At 32.6% G+C, this 24631-nt stretch overlaps 1 protein-coding gene and 1 long non-coding RNA gene across 4 annotated transcripts in view; one reads left to right on the plus strand and one right to left on the minus strand.

Moving 5' to 3' along the window:
- The first annotated feature begins 590 nt into the window (after nucleotides 1-590).
- Nucleotides 591-24631, plus strand: part of LOC132756615 (dTDP-D-glucose 4,6-dehydratase-like) — a 33462-nt gene continuing 9421 nt past the window's right edge. For 2 of the 3 annotated variants that reach the window (XR_009629351.1, XR_009629350.1), the window contains exons 1-9: nucleotides 591-658; nucleotides 982-1043; nucleotides 1667-1723; nucleotides 2982-3036; nucleotides 9102-9193; nucleotides 9843-9956; nucleotides 16789-16942; nucleotides 17995-18047; nucleotides 22338-22551. Coding sequence is in view for 1 of the 3 variants with exons in the window: in XM_060747735.1 (XP_060603718.1) it covers nucleotides 616-658; nucleotides 982-1043; nucleotides 1667-1723; nucleotides 2982-3036; nucleotides 9102-9193; nucleotides 9843-9956; nucleotides 16789-16942; nucleotides 17995-18047; nucleotides 22338-22340 (633 nt within the window). In the remaining 2 variants the exon portion in view is untranslated. Of the gene's footprint in view, nucleotides 659-981; nucleotides 1044-1666; nucleotides 1724-2981; nucleotides 3037-9101; nucleotides 9194-9842; nucleotides 9957-16788; nucleotides 16943-17994; nucleotides 18048-22337; nucleotides 22556-24631 lie in introns of those variants that run through there. The other variant, XM_060747735.1, reaches the window with a different exon arrangement.
- On the minus strand, nucleotides 3823-8806 carry LOC132756614 (uncharacterized). Its single transcript, XR_009629349.1, has 4 exons — nucleotides 8448-8806; nucleotides 7968-8052; nucleotides 7340-7416; nucleotides 3823-4795 (listed from the first exon to the last, which is right to left on the minus strand). It is a non-coding gene; the product is annotated as an uncharacterized LOC132756614 (long non-coding RNA).

Genomic DNA, 24631 nt, shown 5'->3' on the forward strand with positions numbered 1-24631 from the left:
TTCATTATTTGTAATTTGAAATGCACATATATGTGAATCTTTCTTACACACAGTTGGAGAATGTATTTTATTGAGGGAGTGTTTGAGTTAAATTGATTTTGTTTAAAGAATTGATTAGAAGCAGTTGTCTTCTTATTTTGCTAATTAAGAGTCATCAGTCTGAAGTAAGAGAATTCACATGTATGGATATGTGTTTATATGCTTTGTTTTGTGTCAGTATATGCATGAAATGTATGATTTATTTTGCATGAATGTCTCTTTGTATTTAAGATGCTTTGTTTCCTGCTTTGTTCTTAAAGCTTATGCAAAGTTATTATTGAATTTTCTAAGATTGGCGGGTTTTCTCTATAATTATGTTAAATTACATACATTAACATAAAATATTTATTTGAGTATTTAATTAATACAATTATTTGTATAAATTGTGTACAGCTAGACATGCATTTGCCTAATACTAAAGATGAACTATGTGTGGTGTTTGTTATTTCTTGTTATTAAAGGTTATTGCCCTTTTTAAAAGTAAGGTCCGAGAAGTAATTGTATTACCTTTAACGGTTCTTGTCGGTAATTAGGGAGACCCATTATTTAGTGTTGTTCGTTCTTACAACGATAAAGATGGCGGCCAACACAGAAAATAGTCGAGTTTTGATACTCGGAGGTTTGTGAATGCCTTAAAGTGAAATGACATTAAAATTATATTAGAATTTCTATAAAAACAAAATACTCTTGATAAGTGTGTGAAGTTTTAGTTTTATAGTCTGACATGGTGGTATTTAAACGTTGATTTTATTTGTAACTGACCAGTTTTCGGATAGGAGCAAATTTAGCTAAAATTGGAAGGCATAGTGATACGGACTCTTCTAATAGTTTACACTCTCTAATTATGTCAGTTTTGTAGTAATCTACATCTAATTATTGCTAGTTAACTATCGTTGCTGATTAAAACTGGCAGGAATTATCGTGATGATTCTTTTGTTGCAGGGACAGGATTCATTGGCAGGAATTTAGTTCACTATTTGGTTTCTAATAATTTAGCAAGCAAGGTAAAAATGTTTTCTTACTTAGTTCAAGATTTTCAGATTATGTAGGCCTAAATATGTCTGACAACAATTTGTAATTTAAATATGCCCACTGATGTAAATAAAACTGACTAAATGTCAACAGTTTGGTTTTTTGTACTTTCGGTTTCTACAACCATAATAATAAATATTAAAATAATGTATTGTTTGATTTTTTACCTATGAATTCACTTTTTTTAGGTTGACTTATACTACATATATTGTAAATAAACTTGTCAACAACTCCCAGCATTAAATTACTATTTGTTTACAAGTTTAGTTTCTTAGCGTAGGTTAGACCGAAATACTGCATCCATTCTGTATACATATTCATACTATTGTGTTTGAGGTCCTTATCCGAAGACTGATGGAAAGGGTTGAAAAGTTGCGATTGGGCTGGCTTTTGCCTCATTTATAAATCATGAATTGTTTGACCCATTTAACTAACTGTTTTTCTCTACTGTCAAACCATTACACCTTATAATTGTTTGGAAAGGCTAAGCAAATAGGTTTTCAGAAGGTTAATGGGTATATATATATATATATATATGTATTGCAACAAAATAGAAATCAAATTTTGAAGTTGGATATCACATTTTAAATTACAGGTGAGAGTTGCAGATAAGGTGCCCCCTCAGATGGCTTGGATGAACAAGATTCATAAAGTATGAACTTTTAATCATTCTTTTTACACAAAACTTTTGAAAAAAAAGACAATGATTAATCTCTATATCAAATTGAATTATAAAAAAAAAGTTGAAGTAATATGAAAATAAAATTTTATTATTTTGAGTACTACATAATTACTCCTTGCAGAGTTTTATTGAGAACTCAACTCGAATGCAATTTACACTGACTGTTATAATTGGATGTATGTCACATCATCCACGATATCATAATGATGAATATATTTAGTACTGTCAAATTGCTATTTCTCCAAAAGAAACCAAACCATATTACACTTTGTTTCAAAAAATATTTTTGTGGTCGGGGGGTTAGAGTCGATGACTTCTTATCCAGTTACCTCTCTGGCATAGGTTCGATCCCTGGGAGATGCTTTGGTACTTTAGCATGGAGGAAGGTAGTCTAGTACTGGTGTAACTCTCCAGGAACGGTGGTTAGGAAACTACCCGCCTATATGACTGAAATACTGTTGGGAAAAGAGGTAAAAGGAAACAAACAAACAAATATTTTTATTTATTTATATAATTTGATTTATTCATACAGGACTTTTTTCCTTCTATACCAGGGACCGGTATAGGGCTGCTTCCCCAAAGAAAAAAAATTCTTTAAAAATCATGCATTTAAAAATTGAATTTACATCAAGTTTTTTCTTTTGCAAATATATCGTGTAATTTCCCCCAAAAATTGAGAACAGGGCTGCTTCCCCAACCTGTGACAAAAAGCCCTGTCATATATTAATTTTTTTTAAAAAGAAAGCTGCATAAGATTTGTTATTGTACATGTAGTTAAGGAAATAGATATTGGGTGCATTGTAATAGAATTATCATAACACACCGTTTGAGTTCAAATGCTCAGGAATATCACCACTATAGGCCTGAGTGATTATTTACAAAGCATTTGAACGGTAAACCTTGCACTATTGTTCTATACTGTAAGAAAAATTAATATTTATTTCCATATAAAAGGGAATTGATAAAAAATATATTGAACTACATTGAGTGTACATTTTCCTGACGTCAATTGGTTATTGACATCATAATTATGACGTCTTATGACATGTAAGCATTCGTTATTGATGCTGTGCTTATATCATGCAAAAATGCACTTGATTGCCCTATCTGTTTGATATGGGAATAGTTTCAAGGGAGAATTTACATTTTATGCTATTTTTGGAACAAAATCACCTGGAATTTTTGACACAGTAATTATGTTATTGTTAGATATTTCACTGTATTTCAGGATGCCTTTGCTAGTCCAGTAGTAGAGTTTAAACATTCCAATCTTATAAACCCAGGTAAACCTGTTTTATTATCATCTAATGACACATTTAGATACATATCTAGGGTATTGAAAGAGTGCAATACTGTATTTATTGAATCATCGTCAGAACCAACGGTACACATTCCATATATACTACATTTAGTACATGTATACGGTAAATAGCCTGAGTTACCGAGGATGTTATTGAAAAAGTTGAATAAAATTATAGTATGTTATGCTAGCCTCTAGCCTCCTTCAAAGAGTTCAATAAATGAGTTTAGTAATATAATATTCTATTTATCACTGTCCATATATGATATATCCAACAAAGAAACTGTTTACAGTAAAAATCATATAGTCCAGTCATTCTAGCTCAAAATAGAGCCAAACCTCAAACAAATTGCAACAGAAAATATTTTGAGTGTTTTGAAACCCCAGACCTATATTGTATAACATATCAAAAGTCTAGAAAAATCTAAATTGGAGAATGTTTTCAGAAATTGAGATCAAATATATGGGTATCATTGTATTTATTTTTTTAATTTGAACTCAATGTGATACACACATACAATTTTCCAATCAGTTTTATATATATTATGCATAAAAATATAGCTTAATCTATCCCTATAGTAACATAAAGTAATCAAAAAGTTGTTTTGTTTAAAGAAACTACTTTTACCTGTCTAAAATTTATTAATTAACTTAAGTGGGTGGGGTAATATTATATTTTTACATTGCTGTAGATCAACAATTTATTGAAAGCTCTATGTTATATGATATTAAACAGAAAATACATAATGGTTTACGTACATGTGAAAACTGTCAAGTTTCAACGTTTTATGAATTTAATTTACATTCCATCAATATTTAATGCATATATTGAAATATTTATATTAACATTGTACAGCTAGTGGGTGGGGTAATTTTATACAAAATAAAGAAACATTAAGGAAATCTATATTATCTATGATAATAAATTAATAATATTGAGTTTTATATTAACTTGAATACTTTCAAGCACATCTGTTGTATTTTTTTCTGAGTCATTATATAACATCATGACATTGGGTCAAAAGAGGTGACATTGACCTTTGGAAGGTCAATTTCAAATATTTGATACATTTGAGCATAAAATGTAAAAAAAAAATATTTGCAAATTTTAATTTGTAAAATATCTTCGCTAAGCATAAGCACAAGAATGTCATAACTTTTACAAAGCGTCACTCGCTTCTGTAATTTCTGGTCGACCAATCTTTCACTTTTTATCACTAGATGGTAGCACCTGAAATTCTTCTGGTATATCTTTTCCAGTTCTGAAATTAGAGGAGCATAAACATGTTTGATGGTAAAGAGCATCGGCTACAAGCAAGTTGTGAACCTGTTCTATCCTTGCTCTCACTGTATCAGACAAACAGTCATTCCTCTGTATACATATATTCAAAACAGTAGGTTCTAGTGTCCTTACTGGCGAAACATCACACTTCCTTGTTTTACCCTTACTTATTAAAGATTGACCACAATATAAACAATCTTTTTTGTATGAAAACTTATCAGTCATTGATCTCAATGGTGGCATCAGTGTTTTCTTTTTCTGTCTTAGTGTCTCTTTTAGTGTAATGTGGGTTACAGTACATCTTTCTACACTCAATGTGAATATATTATTCCGATTCAACTTTTAAACTGTCATTTTATTTCTCACTGGCAGCATTTATTCCCTTGCATTCCTTTTCGTTGCCTTTAACTGTCTTTGTATGATCATCAAACAGCCGTTAACAAATCCGACAGGAGTTCATCTTGAAAAAAAAAACAATAACTGATATTGTAAGGTTTATAAAATCTGTTTTTTACATTATATGGAGGTTGATCCAGAATTACCCAAAATTTGTTTATAATTCTGATAACTTTTTATGTTTTCTTCATTAAATTTATAAATGCGCAAAGATCAATGTTTCTTCTATTTAATTGCCAAATATAATTGATTATAAACATCCAGTACAATCTCAGGCCGCCCTAAATAACCATGGATACGCCACAGCAGCGCAACTCGTTGAAATTTATAATACACCAAAGTGCCCGACACAAAAAGGGATCATGTCCAATATTTGCCGAAGGTTAATGTAAAGCCTGCTAAAATTTCACGTCGTTTGAACATTGTATTATTGTGTAATCATTTGTAATTGCAACGTTTATTTATGCAAAAACGTCTTCATTAAGGCGTCGGAAAACGGCACTTTCATAAACATTTGTCAACTGTTTAGACAGCCTACCATAGAAACATCTAATATGATAAAAGAAATTCGACACAAGTATTTTGTTAGTCATGCACACTAAACTTTTTGAGTGGTAAAGAAGTTTTTTTACCAGACTGTTGGAGTAATTTTAAAGATAAATACATATCGTTTGCGGCATAGAAGAATACGCGTGAAGTTAACGTTTTCTGTCGCTGTGGCGATTGAAAAATACAAATATGCTGTCATATGCGGCCTTGCACAATTTCAATGCGATTTTAAAAAATGAATTCTAATTGACGATTATGTGCTGTTTTTCATACTTTATTTGTTTTCTTTTACATGCACTTTTTATCTAATTAAATTAAATGAATCATATATTTCATGCCTTCAACTTTAAGATGATCATGTGTATGAATCACAGCAATCAAAGCAATTAGCAGTTCAATAGTCATAGGTTTAGGTTGTTAGTACACTTACAGAGAATGGCATCGGGAGGATTCCCTATGTATAAGAACAATAGAACATCAACCTTTTTTGCATAATGTGACAAATCCTAAGTTTGCTTATATGGTAGGCATACTGTGTTTAATTATCATATTCTTGTTTCCTTGTAAAGAGGATATATTACGCAGTAATAAAGTGTTTGTTATATGAACTTTGAATAAATATTATTGAATTTATTGTTTAAATTACGGGTATTTCTGGATCATCCCTTGCATTCTTGTATTCTGGTTATTGGTAGCTGATTACGTTTTGTTTCAGTTATCCCAGAACAGTACGTGGTATTATAAGATGTATTTTTCCTAAAAGGCTTTCCTTAAAATGTTTTAGGTGTATTTATTTGATCAAAGTTGCTGATATGACACACTTTTCTTAAATATCAGACTGGCGTTTCCGTTAGTATTACCATGCCGGAAATTTCATCTGGCATAGGGGGTGCCAGATGAGTCGCGTGCTGTACAATGTCACGCTTAAGCCCCAGTCACATTAGAGCTTACGACCAGTGAAGACCAGTTCACGATCACCAGTGACCTCTTTAAAACGTCTTACGACGGTCATCGGTGATCTTTGACAGTCGCAGACTATCTTATTTAGGTCCCACGACCAATTTCAGTCGTAGAGAGGTTTTTGAGCTTGCACAAAAACCTCCTTGCGATCAAACAGGTCGCTTAGTGATCTTATAAGGTCTTAGGCTGTCGCACGATGGTCGTTCCGAAGTGCGACAATCTTACGACAGTCTTTACAAATTGCCACTAGTCACTGATAATCTTGAGTAGTTTTAGTAATCGTGTGATGGTCGTACGACTAGTTGTAGGTGATCGCATGACAGGTCACGGGTAGTCGTAAGTAATCCCACACAATCTTGAGACCATCGTACGTTTGCTTATGACCTGTCGTGCGATTGTCAATGATGACTGGTCTTACGATAGTCGCAGAAGTAAATTTATACGTGCAAAAATGGTTTTGGTCGCAGACAATCGCTGATGATTATCAGTTTTACAAGTCGCCGGTGGTCGCAAGTAATCTTAAGCTCTAGTGTGACTGGGGTTTTAGGATGACGTAATTTTACCGTTATGAATGAAGTTGTAATTTCATACGCTGTTGTACGAAAATAGTTTCGGTTGTAATGGCATAAATTCCTATTGAAAATTAAGATAAAGAATTCAAAATATAATGTTATATCGTAAAATATGCAAGAAAAAATATCTGACATATGTTTGCGGTTCGGATCGGAATATCCGTCCCTCGGTAACCCGCCCATGTGCGGTAACTCGGCAAGCCTCGTTACCGCCCAATGGGCGGGTCACCTCGGGACGGATATTCCGATCCGAACCGCAACATATGACATATATTATTATTATTTTCTAAGGTTTTAATCTAAAATTATAAATATAAAATACCTACTGGTTAAAGTGTTTGGAAGTAACGTAAAGATAAAGTCACATATTAAGTTTAAAAATGTCACCTTTCAGTTTTAAGCATTCAAAAATATTTGTACTGATATGTTACTATATGGAACTTATGACACACTTTAAAAGTTTGCTTATATGAAAAATATCATTAAAGTGATTTTGTGAAACAAATGTCTCAACTATGCATCTTTACCTTTAACTCGTATACATCACAGTGTCCTCAGAACACATGATCGGGCATACCCATTGGCTCTGGTGTGTTGATGAAATCTGTAACATAGAAATTACTTCAAGTTTGAAAGGATTAGAATCTTATTTTCATATTTACGTGAAATAAGGTTCTATAGAATACACAGATGTTTTTATTGTTACATGTATTTGCTTAAATTTTGATTTTAAAAGTGATAACTTAGGTGTGCATTCCGAACGAACTACTAATATATCGCTGTGAATTAATCTTGTACACGTAATGCACTTTTTCAAATTCGCGCAGGTGATAATGTATGCATAAAAGATTTTCTTTTAAATTATGGATCAACTGTGCATGTTTACCTTGAACTCATACACATCGCCAATCATGAACCATTTATAACTAGAAATCACGTTTGTTTATTGATAAATTTTTCATGTCACCTTTTCATGTATAAATTTCTTCTATGTCTATTAAAAACTGAAAATAATTTCAGATATATTGAATTATGCATACGACGCTCTATTTCCTCCATGTTTAATATTCACTTAAACTAGTAAAAGATAATGTTTGATATTTGTGTTATATATGTAAAAATATTACAAATGTAAGCACAGGAAAGCAAACTTACTCATTTAGTGTACATATAGTTTACTGGATTTTTTTTTTTTCAAAATCAAGCATACATCAATGAAGACTACCTCAAAGCGGTACCCCTGAAATAATAATAACATTACATACATTATATATGTAAAACAATTTAAAAAAACTATTAAAAAATACAAAAAAATCAACCTTGAATACACATTTAACAATAAAACATGATTAAAGTATTCATAATTTATTTAACGTAATTCGTCATAATTTAAGTAATAATGGCGTTCCATAGTTTAAAAATACTGTCGAAATTAACTTGTTATAAATACACATTTTTAGGCCGTTTTTGAATGTTTACTAAGACAGGAGTTAATCAGAGTTGTAATTTATATAAATTAAACTGTTTTCCATGAAAAGTATAATACAGATCGCTTGAAACACCTGTTGACCTTCAACGGATAAAGAACTGGTAAAACAAGTAATAATTTTCAACAAATACTCATAATAAACTTACGACCCCACATTAATAATTCCTATTATGATCTGTAATATTTTAAGGAAAATATACCAACCCACTTTACAGTGTACTTTACTGACATTTATTTGTTTACACTTATTTTGTTGTTGTTGTCGCCATTATGCAGTCGCTATTCTGAGTATCGGAGACGCTTTGTTCGCCTATGGAAGACCGTTGTCGTCAGAAAAAAATCACAAAAAATAACGCGATAAAAACCCGTTTTTTTCTATGTTGCGCAACTTAGATTTTGCTAGACTTTTGATATGATTCATGTTATTCCATATACTTTCTATACCAGGTAAAATATTTTCTGTTGCAATTTGTTTGAGGTCGATTTACAGACTGACTGGACTAATAGTGTATTAGCTTGTCTGTTTTGAAGAAAATTTGAGGTATTATGATCACTGCAGTGTCATCATCATTGTTGTCCTTGATATCATTATGCTAAAACTTTACCGTAGGCCATTATTCAAACTTCAGACATGACAAAATGCTTTCTTATTATGACAAGTTGCATTTGTTAGATAAGGAGTTATGCCCCTTTGTAGCTAAAAGATTTTAACAGATGAGCGTTAACACTTCAAGCTGTGCTCATGTGTTGTATTATATTTTTAGTGATATTCTTACTATAGATACAGTGTTGTATTTCAGCGTCGGTGTCATCCGTGTTCACAGACGAGACGGGAAATTACGATTACGTGATAAACCTTGCGGCTGAAACAAAATATGGACAATCAGACAACGTAAGACATTGTAAAGGGTATTATGATCTGGCTAATGTGACATTTATAGAGGTCAAAGATCTGGCTAATGTGATATTTATAGAGGCCAGAGATCTGGCTAATGTGATATTTATAGAGACCAGAGATCTGGCTAATGTGATATATATAGAGACCAGAGATCTGGCCTCGCCAAATTTTAGCAGAAACACCCCTTGATGTCGCCCCAGCCAGTGTTATACCCTCGTAACTAATTCGTTTCATATACTATAACTATTACTTAACACAGTGTCTAAGTAGCCTATAATTATATAAGTTATACAGTATAATTTACAATGTTAACTGTTATATTGAACATTTTACTGTCTAGGTTTATAGGGAAGGTATTATATAAGTTATACAGTATAATTTACAATGTTAACTGTTATATTGAACATTTTACTGTCTAGGTTTATACAGTATAATTTACAATGTTAACTGTTATATTGAACATTTTACTGTCTAGGTTTATACAGTATAATTTACAATGTTAACTGTTATATGGAACATTTTACTGTCTAGGTTTATACAGTATAATTTACAATGTTAACTGTTATATTGAACATTTTACTGTCTAGGTTTATACAGTATAATTTACAATGTTAACTGTTATATGGAACATTTTACTGTCTAGGTTTATAGGGAAGGTATTGTGAGACTTGGTATGAACTGTGCGGAGGAAGCAGCCAGAAGAAATGTGAAATTATATATTGAGATATCGTCTGGTCAAATGTATTCCAGTGATAAGGTATGGTTTTACATAATTATCATTACATGTATATTGTTTAAGTGACATTATGCTCATATTTTCATTGTCAAAATGTGGTGAATTCAGGGATCAAAATAAAAATTCCAAAGCCACTTGTCCTGCAGGATGAATAGCTTTAAATTTCTACTTGTCCTGCATGCTATGCTACTTGTCCTGCATTTTAGGCACAATTTTGAAGACAAACTTTGCTGATGCAATAGACTGCTAGAAGTTCCTAAAATCAGTTTGTTTACATATATTTAACGAACCAAAACTGGAAACAAAAACTTGAGTTTTAGGTTATGTATAAATCATACACTTTATAGAGCATTGTCCCGCACATTCCGGTCACACCAGTATCCAATAAAACAATACGTTCACAGCTTTATAAAGTGCCCCGTCTATATATAACCTAAAACACAACCATTGTTTCTGGTTTTCAAAAGTTAAATATTAACAAAGTGCCATATTTATTTTTTCGCTGACCAAGGGAGGTAATCAAAATTGTAAAATCTTTATTTTGTAATAGATGCATACTTGTATGTATCGTGTGCAATTTTTAGAAAAATGTCATGGTTATAAAATTGCATTAAAGGAAAATCGGTCCTGTGAAAAATATAAACAGAAAATGAGATATGAAAATACTGAGAGGGACATTGTCCCGGCTAATATTAATTAGTTTAAATACATGGGTGGGCTGTTGTCAAGGAGGGTAAATTGTCTTGAATTTTTAGCTCGACTATTTGAAGAATATGAGAGCTATTGTAGTCGCCCCGGCGTCAGCGTCGGCGTCTGCGTTGGTTAAAGTTTTTTGTAAAGTCAAATATCTCAATTATTGCTAGAGATATTCAATTGTAACTTACAATACTTATTTATAGTAACAATGTACATCAGATAGACAAGTTGGATAACTCTGTCTATAATATTTACAGAATTATGCCCCTTTTTAACTTAGAAATGTTGGTTAAAGTTTTTTGTAAAGTCAAATATCTCAATTATTGCTTGAGATATTCGATTGAAATTTACAATACTTATTTATAGTAACAATGTACATCAGATAGACAAGTTGGATAACTCTGCCTACAATATTTACAAAATTATGCCCCTTTTTAACTTAGAAATTTTGGTTAAAGTTTTTTGTAAAGTCAAATATCTCAATTATTGCTTGAGATATTCAATTGAAACTTACAATACTTATTTATAGTAACAATGTACATCAGATTGACAAGTTGGATAACTCTGCCTGCAATATTTACAGAATTATGCCCCTTTATAATTTAGAAATTTTGGTTTCATGGTAAACTTGTAAAGTTTTGCTTGTAAGCTGTTATCTCCATAACTACTGAAGAGTTTGTGCCTTTTTTGGGACATTTTTATGCATTCATAATAATAAAGAAGTGATTTACTTGATAAAACATCTTAATAACAAGTCTTTGTATCTTTTCGGTCAATTTTATGTATTCATAGGTAATTAGCATTATTATACTCAATAAAACACCCTTGGGACAATTTTTGAATAGTCGAGCCAATACTGTCCTCCGACAGTTCTTGTTTAACCATATTGCTAAAACTCAGTATTGACACTTTTTCCTAAAACTTATAAAGTGTCTCACATAGTATGTAATAGTTTAAATTTGTAAGAATACTTTGTTAAGTCTTTTATAAATAGAATAAATTTAATTTGATATAATTGATAAAATATTATATACTTTTTTTCTCATTTTTTGTATTTGTCTAGAATTATATTATTTGAAACAGGTATGTTAATGTTATGGAATATGTTTTCAGCTTACCTGAGTACAAAGTGCTCGGAAGTTAAGTTTTTTGGAGGTGTGATGTCTGTTATTTGTTATGATTAAACCATATTTAAGCTATACATGTATATCTTCTAACTTAAACTGTATGAAGCTATTCATGTATATCTTCTTACTTAAACTGTATAAAGCTATTCATGTATATCTTCTTACTTAAACTGTATGAAGCTATTCATGTATATCTTCTTACTTAAACTGTATGAAGCTATTCATGTATATCTTCTTACTTTAGGTCAGACACTCACATTGATATTTCCATAGACTTACATTATAAGAAATGGTCCCTAATCCTACCTTAAAATTGAGTTTTCATGCTAAAGAGGTGATTTTTCTAGCAGAATGAAATGCCTGACACATAAAAATGATCCTGTTATATAGGGGTAGCCAACCAAATTTTTGGCAAAATGACTTCAAAGAGGATTACCTCCCTTTTCATTGAAATTTTCTGCTGATCACAGGACTGATATACACTTTTCATAAATGAAAATATCCAAGTCACAAATTATCATAGAGACTTATGCAGTATTTATTTTCTTAAAAAAAAACAATAAAGTGTCAGTTCCTTAATTAGTTTTTATACTTAAAAATACCCCACTTTCATCCAATCACCTCATGTATAAATTGACTCATACGGTTTTCCCTGCACTTTTTTCAGCCAATCGCTGGCCGTGTTACAATGCGTTACCCTGACCTAAAACTGTATGAAGCTATACATGTATATCTTCTTACTTAAACTGTATGAAGCTATTCATGTATATTGTGGATATTAATGTATATTATTAGTTATAAAGGTTCTTGACAGGTTATATGACCTCATATAAATGCTTGGAAACATAACCCAAGTTAATAGGAATAACAAATTTATAATACCATTAACTTTCTTTTCTTAGAGACTTCTCATGAATTTATGGTAGCCTTGTATATAAAAACTATATAAACAGCATGATTAAAAACTCTCACAAAAGATTTAAGTTTTCACTTAAATCCGCTCTGGAAAGAAGCTGCATATAAATATATATAGCTGACATAGAAACTGGTTACCTCAAACTTGACTTGTATCTGGTTTTGTACATGACTTACATGTTTAGGAAAAAAATGGTGAAAGTGACTTATATGTAACATACATGTATACTTATAACAGCCTTAGACAGGTTTTAAGGTGATTTATTTTTGACTTATATGTAACTTATAGTTTTCTTATAAGTCAAATATAAGTTGCATATAAGAAACATATACTGTCAGTTACTTAATGTCATTTTGGTAAGGGTATCCAAGAAAAAGAGACATTTCAAAAATGCAGTATTATTACAAGACTAAGAGCTCTGGCCCAATTTTTGCTTATTTTACGCCATGATGGCCAACAGACCTACCTAGTCTTGACAGTTGATCTCATGTGAGCGATGTAGGACCGTTATGGCCATTTTGTTTGTTGTTGTTGTTGATTTATTTTGCTTAAATGCGTTTGTCCTCTGAATGCTGACAATAAAGATTGAAGGTTTTCTGTTGAAATATCTGATTGGTTAATAATTATAATTATGTTGTTTCAAACTGGCCAATAGAAATTGTTCTACTTTTTCTATATAAAATCAATTGAAATAATGTTTAATTCAGGGTTTTCAGGTTTCCTGACATTTTGACCTTGCACCTTTGTGATTTTGTGTTTTAGAATTATTTTTAACCCTTTCACTGCCATAGGGAAGGCTTATGCCGTCCCTGTAATTTTCGGCGTATTTGACATATGGACGGCTTTTGCCGTTTCTATAATAATCATAATAATAATTATAAATTAATAATGAAAATAATAATAAATATAAAGAAAATTATACTATCGACAATAATTATTATTATATTAGCATATTTGGAAACATATATAATTATACCCCCGCACAACAAAGTTGTAAGGGGGGTATACTGGAATCAGCTTGTCAGTCCGTCTGGCCGTCCGGCTGTCCGTCCGTCCGGCTGTCCGTCGGTTTTTTCTTGTCCGCCCAATAACTTAAGATTCCTTTGACCCTTAGTCTTCATATTTGGCATGGAGGTTAGTCATGACTAGTAGATGACCCTTATTGATTTTGAGGTCACTAGGTCAAAGGTCAAGGTCACAGGGGCCTGGACTTCAAAAAGCTTGTCCTCCCAATAACTTAAGATTCCTTTGACCTACAGTCTTCATATTTGGCATGGAGGTAAGTCATGATTAGTAGATGACCCCTATTGATTTTGAGGTCACCAGGTCAAAGGTCAAGGTCACAGGGGCCTTGACTTCAAAAAGCTTGTCCGCCCAATAACTTAAGATTCCTTTGACCCACAGTCTTCATATTTGGCATGGAGGTTAGTCATGATTAGTAGATGACCCCTATTGATTTTGAGGTCACCAGGTCAAAGGTCAAGGTCACAGGGACTTTGACTTCAAAAAGTTTGTCTGCCCAATAACTTTAGATTCCTTTGACCCACAGTCTTCATATTTGGCATGGATGTTGATCATGACTATAAGGTGACCCCTATTGATTTTGAGGTCACTGGGTCAAAGGTCAAGGTCACAGGGACCTTGACAAAAAAAAAGCTTTTCTTCTCAATTGCTAAAGAATGTCCTGTCCGCAATGTATTGATTTTGACATTTTCACATTTGAAGCATGTAGAATACATAACTTAGCAATGCACTGGCTTAGTAACCTCAGATTTGGCAGGGAGGTTGTCCTTGAGCTCTAAATGGCCACTGTTGATTCTGACAAGTGGTATGCGGGGGTATTCACGCCATGATAGTGGCAAATAGGTGATCAATAAAACAATAACCCTCTGGCAGCGAAAGGGTTAAAATGTTGATTAAATATTCAACGTATTTAAAACAACTATATTGGACTTTAAAGTAATTTTTTCTCCTGAATTTAAATTTACAAGATGGATGCCAGTAAAAAAAGAGCTCCGCACAGAATAATATTCTATGCTCTGATTGGTCTAAATTGCAAAGCGTAAAGTTTGTGAATTGCTACAATATTAGCCCATACACTGCTAGCAATATTGCTGATCAAGATGATACAACAATAATATCTATAAAACAGGAAGCAACATAGATTTAAGGACAGCACGTTAGAACAGATAGCTGAATTTACTTTATGTATGTTTAGCTTTTTATGTGTTTTTTGGTTTCTTTGTTTTGTTTTCAGTAGCACAAAAAAGCACTGTTAAATTAGACTTGTTCTTGTTAATTCTTTCTACTTTTGAAAACCAGTTTTACAGACAAATTTCTCTTTTTTTTTCCGTATTTTTGTTTGTTTGTTTTTTTGTTTTTTTCTCGTTTTTTTTATTATTATGAGTGTAGACACTTGGTGTCAGTATTGATCACAGACGTACAATATACAGATACGTTTGTATTATGTTTGCAGTGTTTAGTGATCTTATAATGTAAATACATATATAAACATACTTCTTAAACTACCTTATAAGAATTGGAATTTAAGAAAGTTACTCTACATAATTAATGAAGAAATGTAGTGCTGGGACAAGTATGTTAATTTAAAACTTTAGAAACTAAAAATGTATCTGTAAATATTTCTTCACATGATATACAGTTAGCTTGTTTTCCGTGTACTGTTTTCCATGTAATATTACCCATTCAATATTTCCTTTTATCACATAAACAGTGAGTGGTACAGAAGTGTAATAAAGCCATTTAATAAAAACGATATTACACTAGTGTAATATCACTTTGATGTGATGACATTTGCGCTGTATGGAAACATAGCGTTACAGCGCGCTTATGTTAGCGTAACACTATAGGTGCATCATTGAAAAATTACTCCTTTTAACTGTAAACCATTCTCTTTTTTACTATGTGATAAATATAATATTATATTCATGTAGATTTAATACTAAATTTATTGAACTTGTTGAATAAAACAATATTATTCCCCCCAGAGGCTCGCATAATATGATTTTATTCAACTTGTTCAATAAATTTAGTATTAAACCTAAACTCTTTCAATATCCTCTATTTCTTGCATAATTATAAGACAGGATTATCTACTGTTTACGCCGGTGCTAGAAAATCCTGTCTTATAATTCCGATGTAAGATAAGTCGCATGCTTTACATGACATCATTGCAGCGCGCCTTTTATGAATGGATTGTGTTCATAGGATGACTACATTTTACTGTTATGAATGATCGCTACTGTAAGAAACAAGTGCTAATGAAAATATAAGTTTTAGTGAGTTTTTCCGTAAAATGATTATAAATGTTATATGCAAGAAAAAGAATCAAACACCGGCTGTCGGTACAGAAGGGACTGTCTAGCTCTCTGGTGCAAGTAACTGTTTAGCAGTAACTCAGCAGAGGCTAGTTACCGCTATAAACATTTAATCTCAAGCTAGATATTCCGGTCGGTAACAGCAACCAGTGTGTAAGATTCTTAATGACGACATTCTAACATTTCATTTAAAAACATGGCGTAGAAAAGTCCTAATTCTAAACTAGAATAGTTTCATAATTTCAGTGGCTTAAAATCTTGTAATAATGTTTGATACATTGCTATACCACAGGAACTTGAAATTCTATCAAAACCAAACCAAAATTAACAATAATATCCAAAAAATACCCTCTTTATTATATAAATAAACAAGGTTACCGGTGGAATAAGATGTATTTATGTATCGTTTATAGAAATGGCTTGATAGATTATTTTGATCTGTTGTTTTGTTGATTTGTTCGAGGTAAATTATTTTGGGTTGGGGAAAAGGCCTTTCATTCCTTGTGTTTATACTATATAGGGGGTATATTTTGGATATTATTGTATATTTTGGTCATTTGATAGAATCTCAAGTTCCTGTGGTTATCCATATAATTTTGACAACTCATGTGTGATCCTATATTATATATATATATATATATCTTTATATACACAAGTATAAACCTAAAAAAACCGACTTTTCAAGTAAAGTTTTTTTTAAATTTATAATAAATAATTACTCCCATAGTCAGTGTAAAATTACAACTGTGGAAAAAAATATGTTTTGAACTTTGCAGAAACCTGCCAATGAGGATTTGAAACCTGATCCATGGACACATGTAGCCAAGTATAAGTTACAGGTGGAGAACCAATTAAGTCATGTGACAGGTCTGAAATATCGTGTAATAAGACCTGGTATAGTTTATGGTGTCGGAGACAAGTGTGCACTTGGTACGTAATATTCTCAAATTTATCGTGCCAACCAATAGATATTATTCTTTATCGCATTAACTACGAGGCTGGATTGTAATAAGTAATTTAATAAAAAACCGATATCACTCTAATTTTATAATACTTTGATGTGACATGTGAGAAAGCTATCCAGCTAGCTAACGGAACGTCAGTGGTTCTACTCAGGAGCCCGTTCCTACCTGAAATAATGCATGGAAGGGCACCCAAGGTCTTCCTGCACCAGTAAATCTGGAATGTCGCCATTTGACCTATAATGTGTCAGTGTGACGTAAGCCAAATTAAAACAAACAAAATAAACTTTGATGTGAAGTCATTAGTGTTATATACAAACATCGTAAAAGCGCACTCATGTAAGCATTACACCATAGGCACATCAATGATAATTTTCTCTTTTTATACAGTTAACTGTTCTTATTTCGGAAATGTGATAAATAGTATAATCATTATATTTGTGTAGATTCAATTTAACCTGCACTAATTCAAATTTAAGACAATATTTTCTATGTATTGTATATTTACCAGTGAGATACCGGGATTTATACCACAGTGTTATATATCACCCAACTATTATTGCTGTTCATTTTAATATTTATGATTCAGTAAAATTTGTAAATTTACATAAAAGTTGATTGTAAAGTTTTGTTCTAGATGGTATATTTCTTCATTTGAATATCATTATTTCTCCAAGATTGTTGAAAGTTACTCTGCAATGATAACAACAAACTTGCGTTACTTTTATTTGCTCGGCATTTGTGAAGCTGGTGAACATCAGACAGCATGTTCTTTATGAGTGTATATTCTTCACACTTCACTGAAATTAGTGCCATTTTTTGGCAAAGTTATGCCCCTTTTTTCAATGAAGATTTTTTTTTGCCCTGGTTAATTATTTTCTTAGGGAAGACACATCCTAGCTCTCGACAGTTTTGCAGAATTATACCCCTGCTTGTCTAGTACGTAACTATCCAGCGGTGAGATTAGTGAAGTGAGTTGTCCACGGTCACGTCTTATTTTCATGTTTTATTTGATTTCAGGTCCAAGAATTATAATTGGTGCAATATACAAGTATATCAGACAAAGAATGAAGGTACTTAACCTATTTTATATCTACTAGAGATACTCTGTTCGGAGCAAACAATTCCATTCAGTGCCAAAATTAATGTAAATGTATGGTAAAGGCAAGATTAAAGCCTCAATATGCCTCAGTAATGCTGTTATTCTTATTTCTCAAAGGCTTTTTATACGCCCGTTTGAAAAACGGGACGTATTATGGGAACCGTCCGTCTGTCTGTCCGTCTGTCTGTCAGTCCATCCGTCCACAAAACTGGATCCTGCGATAACGCAAGTCCCCTACCGGTTTAACCGGATGGAACTTTAGGTTTACCCTCCGTCCGTCTGTCCGTCCGAGCCAACATTTGATTATTATGAGCTTCATTCCGTAGTTAAATAAACAGGTGGTCCAGGTGGTGTTTATGAGCTCATTTGCCTCATAAACATCAAATTTTGGTACGTCCGTCTGTCTGTCAGTCCATCTGTCCACAAAACTGGATCCTGCGATAACGCAAAAAGAACTGAAAATATTTTAATGAAACTTGATATATGGATAGATGGCAGTATGGAGATTATGCACGTCTTTTTCTTTTCTTCCTATGTTGAAAATTCTGGTTGCTATGGCAACTAATAGTCTGAAAATATGGCAAATTTAACACACAAACTGGATCCAGTGATAACTCAAAAAGTAATGAAAATCTTTTTATGAAACCTAAAATATGGGTAGATGGCAGTCTAAAGATTATGCACATCTTTTTCTTTTCTTTTTATGTTGAAAATTCTGGTTGCTATGGCAACAAATAGACTGAATTTCAAGATTTCTGATTTAAATTTTTAAGCTTTTTCACTATAAGATCTTTATTTCTTAAGGTGTTTACTTCAAACTTTAAATATAAGTTTCTGGTCATCAACCACATCATATTTGACAAGGTTTACAACTCTAGCACAAAAATTATCAGAATTACCTCCATTGACCTTAGAATTTTTATGAAAAAAATGCTGTCTTTTTTAAATAACTTCTTTATTTCTTATTGTATCTACTTCAAACTTCATATATATGTTTCTTATTATCACTCAACATTTTTGAGAAGGTTAAATACTCTAGCAAGACTATTTTCAGAATTATGTCTCCCTTGAACTTAGATTTTTTTCGAGAAATTGGTATTTTTTACTCTAACTTCTTCATTCCTTTAAACTTAAAGTAAAACTCTCATCATATATGACAATGTTCATAAATCTAGCATCTTTATTTCAAGAGTTATCTTCTTTTTTATGAATTTTGCATTAAAATATGTTATATTTTGGTAACAGGGATGTTTGAAAAAATAACTTTAGAGTCTCCTTCAGTCTGTATGTATGTACGTCTGTCTGTGTCTGTTCATAAACACTGTTTTCTGAGATCACTTTTAAAGATTTTTCTAACAAATTGAAACAGAAAGAAATAGAATAGAAATAGAAAGTTGAAACATTAGTAACTGTTATTTTATTCATCCTGAGAAAATTAGACCATTTGATTATCTGTTGTAAAAACATAATTTCCTTACTAGGCAGGGAAACTTAACACATTACTGTGATATAGACAAAGTTAGAACTCGAAAAGATTTAAGTTCATTCATGTCATTCATTCAATGGTAAAATTGAATGGCCAGTGGCCCATCAGAATGTTGCTGGGCTTCTAACCGGTAGGAGACTTATGGATTGTAATTATTTGTCTTATGAGCCACTCATTGTAAATAATAATAGAATGGTTTGTAAAAATTCTGGTGAATGTGTTGGCCACCATGGGTACAAGGGATGTATTTTGTAAGGTAACTAGAAAGTTGCAAGGTTTTGTTTTCTATGCAAGGCCACTGAAGTTTTGAGTCAATTACTTTCTGTGAAATGGCAGAAATTTTCAGCAGTTCGCACCATAATTGTGTTCTTTTCTAAGATTTGAGGGTACTTTAGAGTAAAGCGAGTCCAGAAATTCAGTCCGATGTTGGAAGCGTTTTCTCATGAAGTATCTAGACTGCTTATACTCTGTAGTCTTTTGGCGCATAGAATGATACATTCGCTTTGTATCCATTCTTATAAGCTGCAAGAACATTCTTGAACTCTTCTTAACGTTTATACTAATGGCATTAGCTAATTTGACTTCAGCTATATCTTTGCCAAGAGTTCTAGAATGTGTTGTAGAATGACAGAGCTCTGAAAAATTTCTTGACAAGCACATGAATTTAGGGGCATAATTAAAAACAGTAGAATGTAAACTTTCGCATAGATTTGTATTGAAAAGTTCTGCCAATATTAGCCTAAATGGTTTTCACATCTAAAATTTTAAGTATAGTTGCTTTTATGTTTTCTTTATCTTGTTTATTAAGTTGTAAATGTTTTCCATATTATGGTAGATGATTTGTGTTGTATTTATCAAGAATGGCCATAATTATGGTGTTGACACACTGTTGATTTTGTACGACACGATGAGTGATTATTCGAGAAGCATGTAATAATGTTTTCGAAAGCAAGGGTACATTTCGAAAGAAAATCATTGTCGTTGTACTTTGTGACCTTGCTTTTTGCAACTCCAGACAGACACATTATCCTGCTCTCACAGACTTCGCTAAAGATCTAACAAAAATTTCCTTTTTTTGTCCATACGGAAGTTTTAAACTTAATTTAATCGCTCTTAATTGTTTTTCTAAATTTCTAAGCTTATGAATGTAACAAGTGTTATGTTTTAGTTTAATTTTTTTCACAGTTTTGTAGTCTTTAATGGTCTTTGCTAGTTGCCTGCTTGCATCTATTGTTATAGAATTTATTTCAACTTTATTTGATTTTCGTATCTTGTCCAAATTTTCATTTTTTATGCCCCCACAAAGTGGGAGCATATAGCGTTGCACTTGTCCGTCTGTCTGTCCTTCCGTACGTCTGTCCGCACTCACAGGAGAGTAATTATGTGGCTAGAGGGACAATAGGTAACTGTTCTTTCTCTTTGATGTCATTCATTTCGTAATGCTTTTATGTGGCTATTTTCTTTTGCGTGGCTAAAAAGAACAATAGAGAGAACAATAGAGTAGCCACATAATTACTGTCCAGTGAGAACGTCCTCCGTACGTCCCAAAATCTTGTGAACGCAACTCCTCTTAAACCAGATGGCAGATTTTGCTTAAACTTACAGGGATGAACAACCTTAATGTGTAGATGGTAGTAAAGGAAGGAATTTTTGCTGCGACCAAATTTAATAGAATTATGGCCCTTTGTTGATTTTTTTCACTATATACTATATAGAAATCTTGTGAATGCAACTCCTCTTAAACCAGATGGCAGATTTTGCTTAAACTTACAGGGATGAACAACCTTAATGTGTAGATGGTAGTAAAGGAAGGAATTTTGCTGCGACCAAATTTAACAGAATTATAGCCCTTTGTTGATTTTTTCACTATATACCATATAGAAATTTTGTGAACGCAACTCCTCTTAAACCGGATGGCAGATTTTGTTTAAACTTCAAGGGATGAGCAACATTAATGTGTAGATGGTAGTTAAGGAAGGAATTTTTGCTGCGACCAAATTTAACAGAATAATGGCCCTTTGTTGATTTTTTCACAATATACTATGTAGAAATTTTGTGAATGCAACTCCTCTTAAACCGGATGGCAGATTTTGCTTAAACTTCCAGAAATGAACAACCTTAATTTGTAGATGGTAGTAAAGAAAGGAATTTTTGTTGCGACCAAATTTAACAGAATTATGGCCCTTTGTTTATTTTTAGTTTTTAACTTGTGGCACTTGTAGTCCAAAATATATTTGACCTAGAGTCATAAGATTGACATAACAGTGGCATGTGGGGGCATCCGTGTCCTATGGACACATTTCTAGTTTTTTGAGAGTACGAGACCCCTGGATGTATTATGCTCTATTATAGCACAAAAACTTTGTTTCGCTTTCTCGCCACCCCCTGTGGTCGACAAGCAATATTTGGCATGTAGCAACTGTTCGATTGTAGATTTCTACAAAAGTTAAAAATGACCCTTGGGTGAAAAGGGGTCCTTCCCTGGCAGTCACTTCCTTTATGTAGAAAAACACATCTTTTTGTGGTTAACTACAATACCCAGAGCTTCTATATGTGGCACATATCATTGCCTAGTAAACCTCTATAAATGTTTTATGAATCATGCCCCCACCCTAAATAAACGCCCCCACCCTTGAGGTTATTTAGTATCATAACTTATTAGGCCTCAAAGGATAAGTGCACTTCATCATTTATTGATGGATTCTTTTAACACAAATATTAATTACCAATGTTATGCATTATATGTTACATATACTACATAATTTCTTTTCATAGTGAAAAGGTTCCTTAACAATGCAAGGGAGACAACCCTATTTTGGATTCTTTGACCAGGCGGCCACAAGGGTGAATTATACATGCATATACATGTTGGGTAAAGCCAAGTGGAGACAGTCTGATGACCAGTGAACACTTACAGTCTTGGATGAAAATAGGAAAAGAATGTCATCCAAAAGGCAGCCTTTGTTGAAATAATTATTATGTTGGCACTGTAAGTACATGTACATGTACTTTAAAGAAAAAATTTGCACTATTGCTACAGTTGTGTTGTTGTTGTCGTGCAGTACATAAACTACACAATTTGAACATTATTTTATGAATACTAAAGGGATTGTCTTCATACTTGGATAAGATTTATGAATTTGACCATTACCTTTTTATTTGGCTTTGGTACTAAAGGTCAAAACTGCAAATTTTGTTTTAATTGTCATGACTTTTTAGCTCACCTGAGCTAGCTGACAGGTTCAGCTTTTAGGATTGTTGAATGTCCGTCGTCTGCCGTCCGTCTTCTGTCCACATTTGTTTGTTAACACTCTTGTGGTCACATTTTGCCTCAATCATCATCAAACTTTGGCAGGATGCTTGTCTAGGTAATTGCTCAGATGAGTATGAACATGGGTCTTTTCGGATGAAAAACAAGGTCACAGGAGCTAAAAATAGAAAAATATTGTTAACACTCTGGTGGCTACTGTTTTGATTCAATTGTCATTAAACTTGGTCAAGATGCTTGTCTAATTAACTGCCTAGTTTGATGTGTCAGGTGAGCAATCTAGGGCCGTCTTGATTGTATTGCCTATATATAGTACTAAGTAGTGACAACATATAGAGAACAATTCTCTGTCATCTGTCTGTCCGTTTATCCATCTGTCCATCACAAAACTTTTGCGGACTACTACTCAAAAACTACTGGTACAATTTCATCCAAACTTTACAGGAATGATCAATACCTGGTCATATTGTGCATAATATTGGTATTTTCCAATTTAATGAATTATGTTAGAGTCAATGATTTTTATACCCCCACATACAAAATTTAGTGGAGAATATAGTAGTCAGCTTGTGAGTTGGTCCATTTATACCTCAATCTTTCTCACTAGTTATCGGACGATAACTATAGTTTTGAATGAGATATTGTAATCAATGATTATGTAACAACCTTATATGCAGACCTCGCTTCTGATTGTGTTTGGATCAAGGTCAGGGTCACTTTTACTAAAAATAGAAAATGGTTTCTGTATAATAATGAGTTTTTAATCAGAGATATTGATTTCAAACACTGTATTTGGAAACCTCAATTGGGATTGTTGTTGGACCACATGGGGTAAAGGATCACTGTTACTAAAAATTAGTGATTTCTGGGCAATAATAGATATAAAATAAGATATCATGATCAAATAAATTTATTATGAAGCAATCTTATAAGAAGACCCCATTTGGGATTGCTTTTGGACCCCCTGGGATCAAGTTCACTGTTACTTAAAAATCTTTTGTAGACAATTAAAGGAGCTAGAAATGAGATATTGTTACAGTATTTAGCAAGCTTATGTAGATACCTAGCTTGGGATTGTTGTTGGATCCCCTAGTTTCAAGGTCATGGTCATTGTCCCTAAAGAAAAGAAAAATGGTTTCTGGAAGATGGGCAATTAATTGTAAGAATTATTTGTATACTGATAAAACATCATAAAATATAGGTTGAGTTCAAATTATGCTTAAGACTATTGATAGATCCCTACTCTGACTTTTATTTGAATAACAATAGATTTTAAACCACAAACATTGACATGTGCTCTTTTCTTAACAGATAGGTAGTGATTAAATTGTTATTGTATCCACTAATCTGATAATAAGAATTAGATAGGTCAGGGATCTATGCCTTAATTTCCAAAACAGGATGCTGTTGAATGTTTGTTTGTTTGATTGTGCATTAGTTCAGGCACGAACGGGCACCTGAGTAGAACCACCTACGTTCCGTAAGCTAGCTGGATAGCTTCCTCCTGTCGGGATTCGAACCCACAGTGGTGAGAAGCAAGTGGTTTGAAGTCAATCACCTTTACCACTCGGCCACGGACTCCCCTGCTGGTGGATGTATGAATCACCTTTCGTGAAAGTTCTGAAACTTAATAGGATTGATCTGTAGCTCATATGACGTACAGGGCTGGCAAAATCAATTGTCGGTATTGTCCAGGTTGACCCTCAGTCTGTACGGACAAATGAAAATTTTCAAGAATTGACTATGTAAATATCATACAGACAAGTTAAATAATGATTCACATAAAAACAGACAAGTAAGT

Source organism: Ruditapes philippinarum, unplaced genomic scaffold, assembly GCF_026571515.1.
Source record: "Ruditapes philippinarum isolate M1 unplaced genomic scaffold, ASM2657151v2 ctg12157_1_1_1_1, whole genome shotgun sequence".
NCBI lineage: Eukaryota > Metazoa > Mollusca > Bivalvia > Venerida > Veneridae > Ruditapes > Ruditapes philippinarum.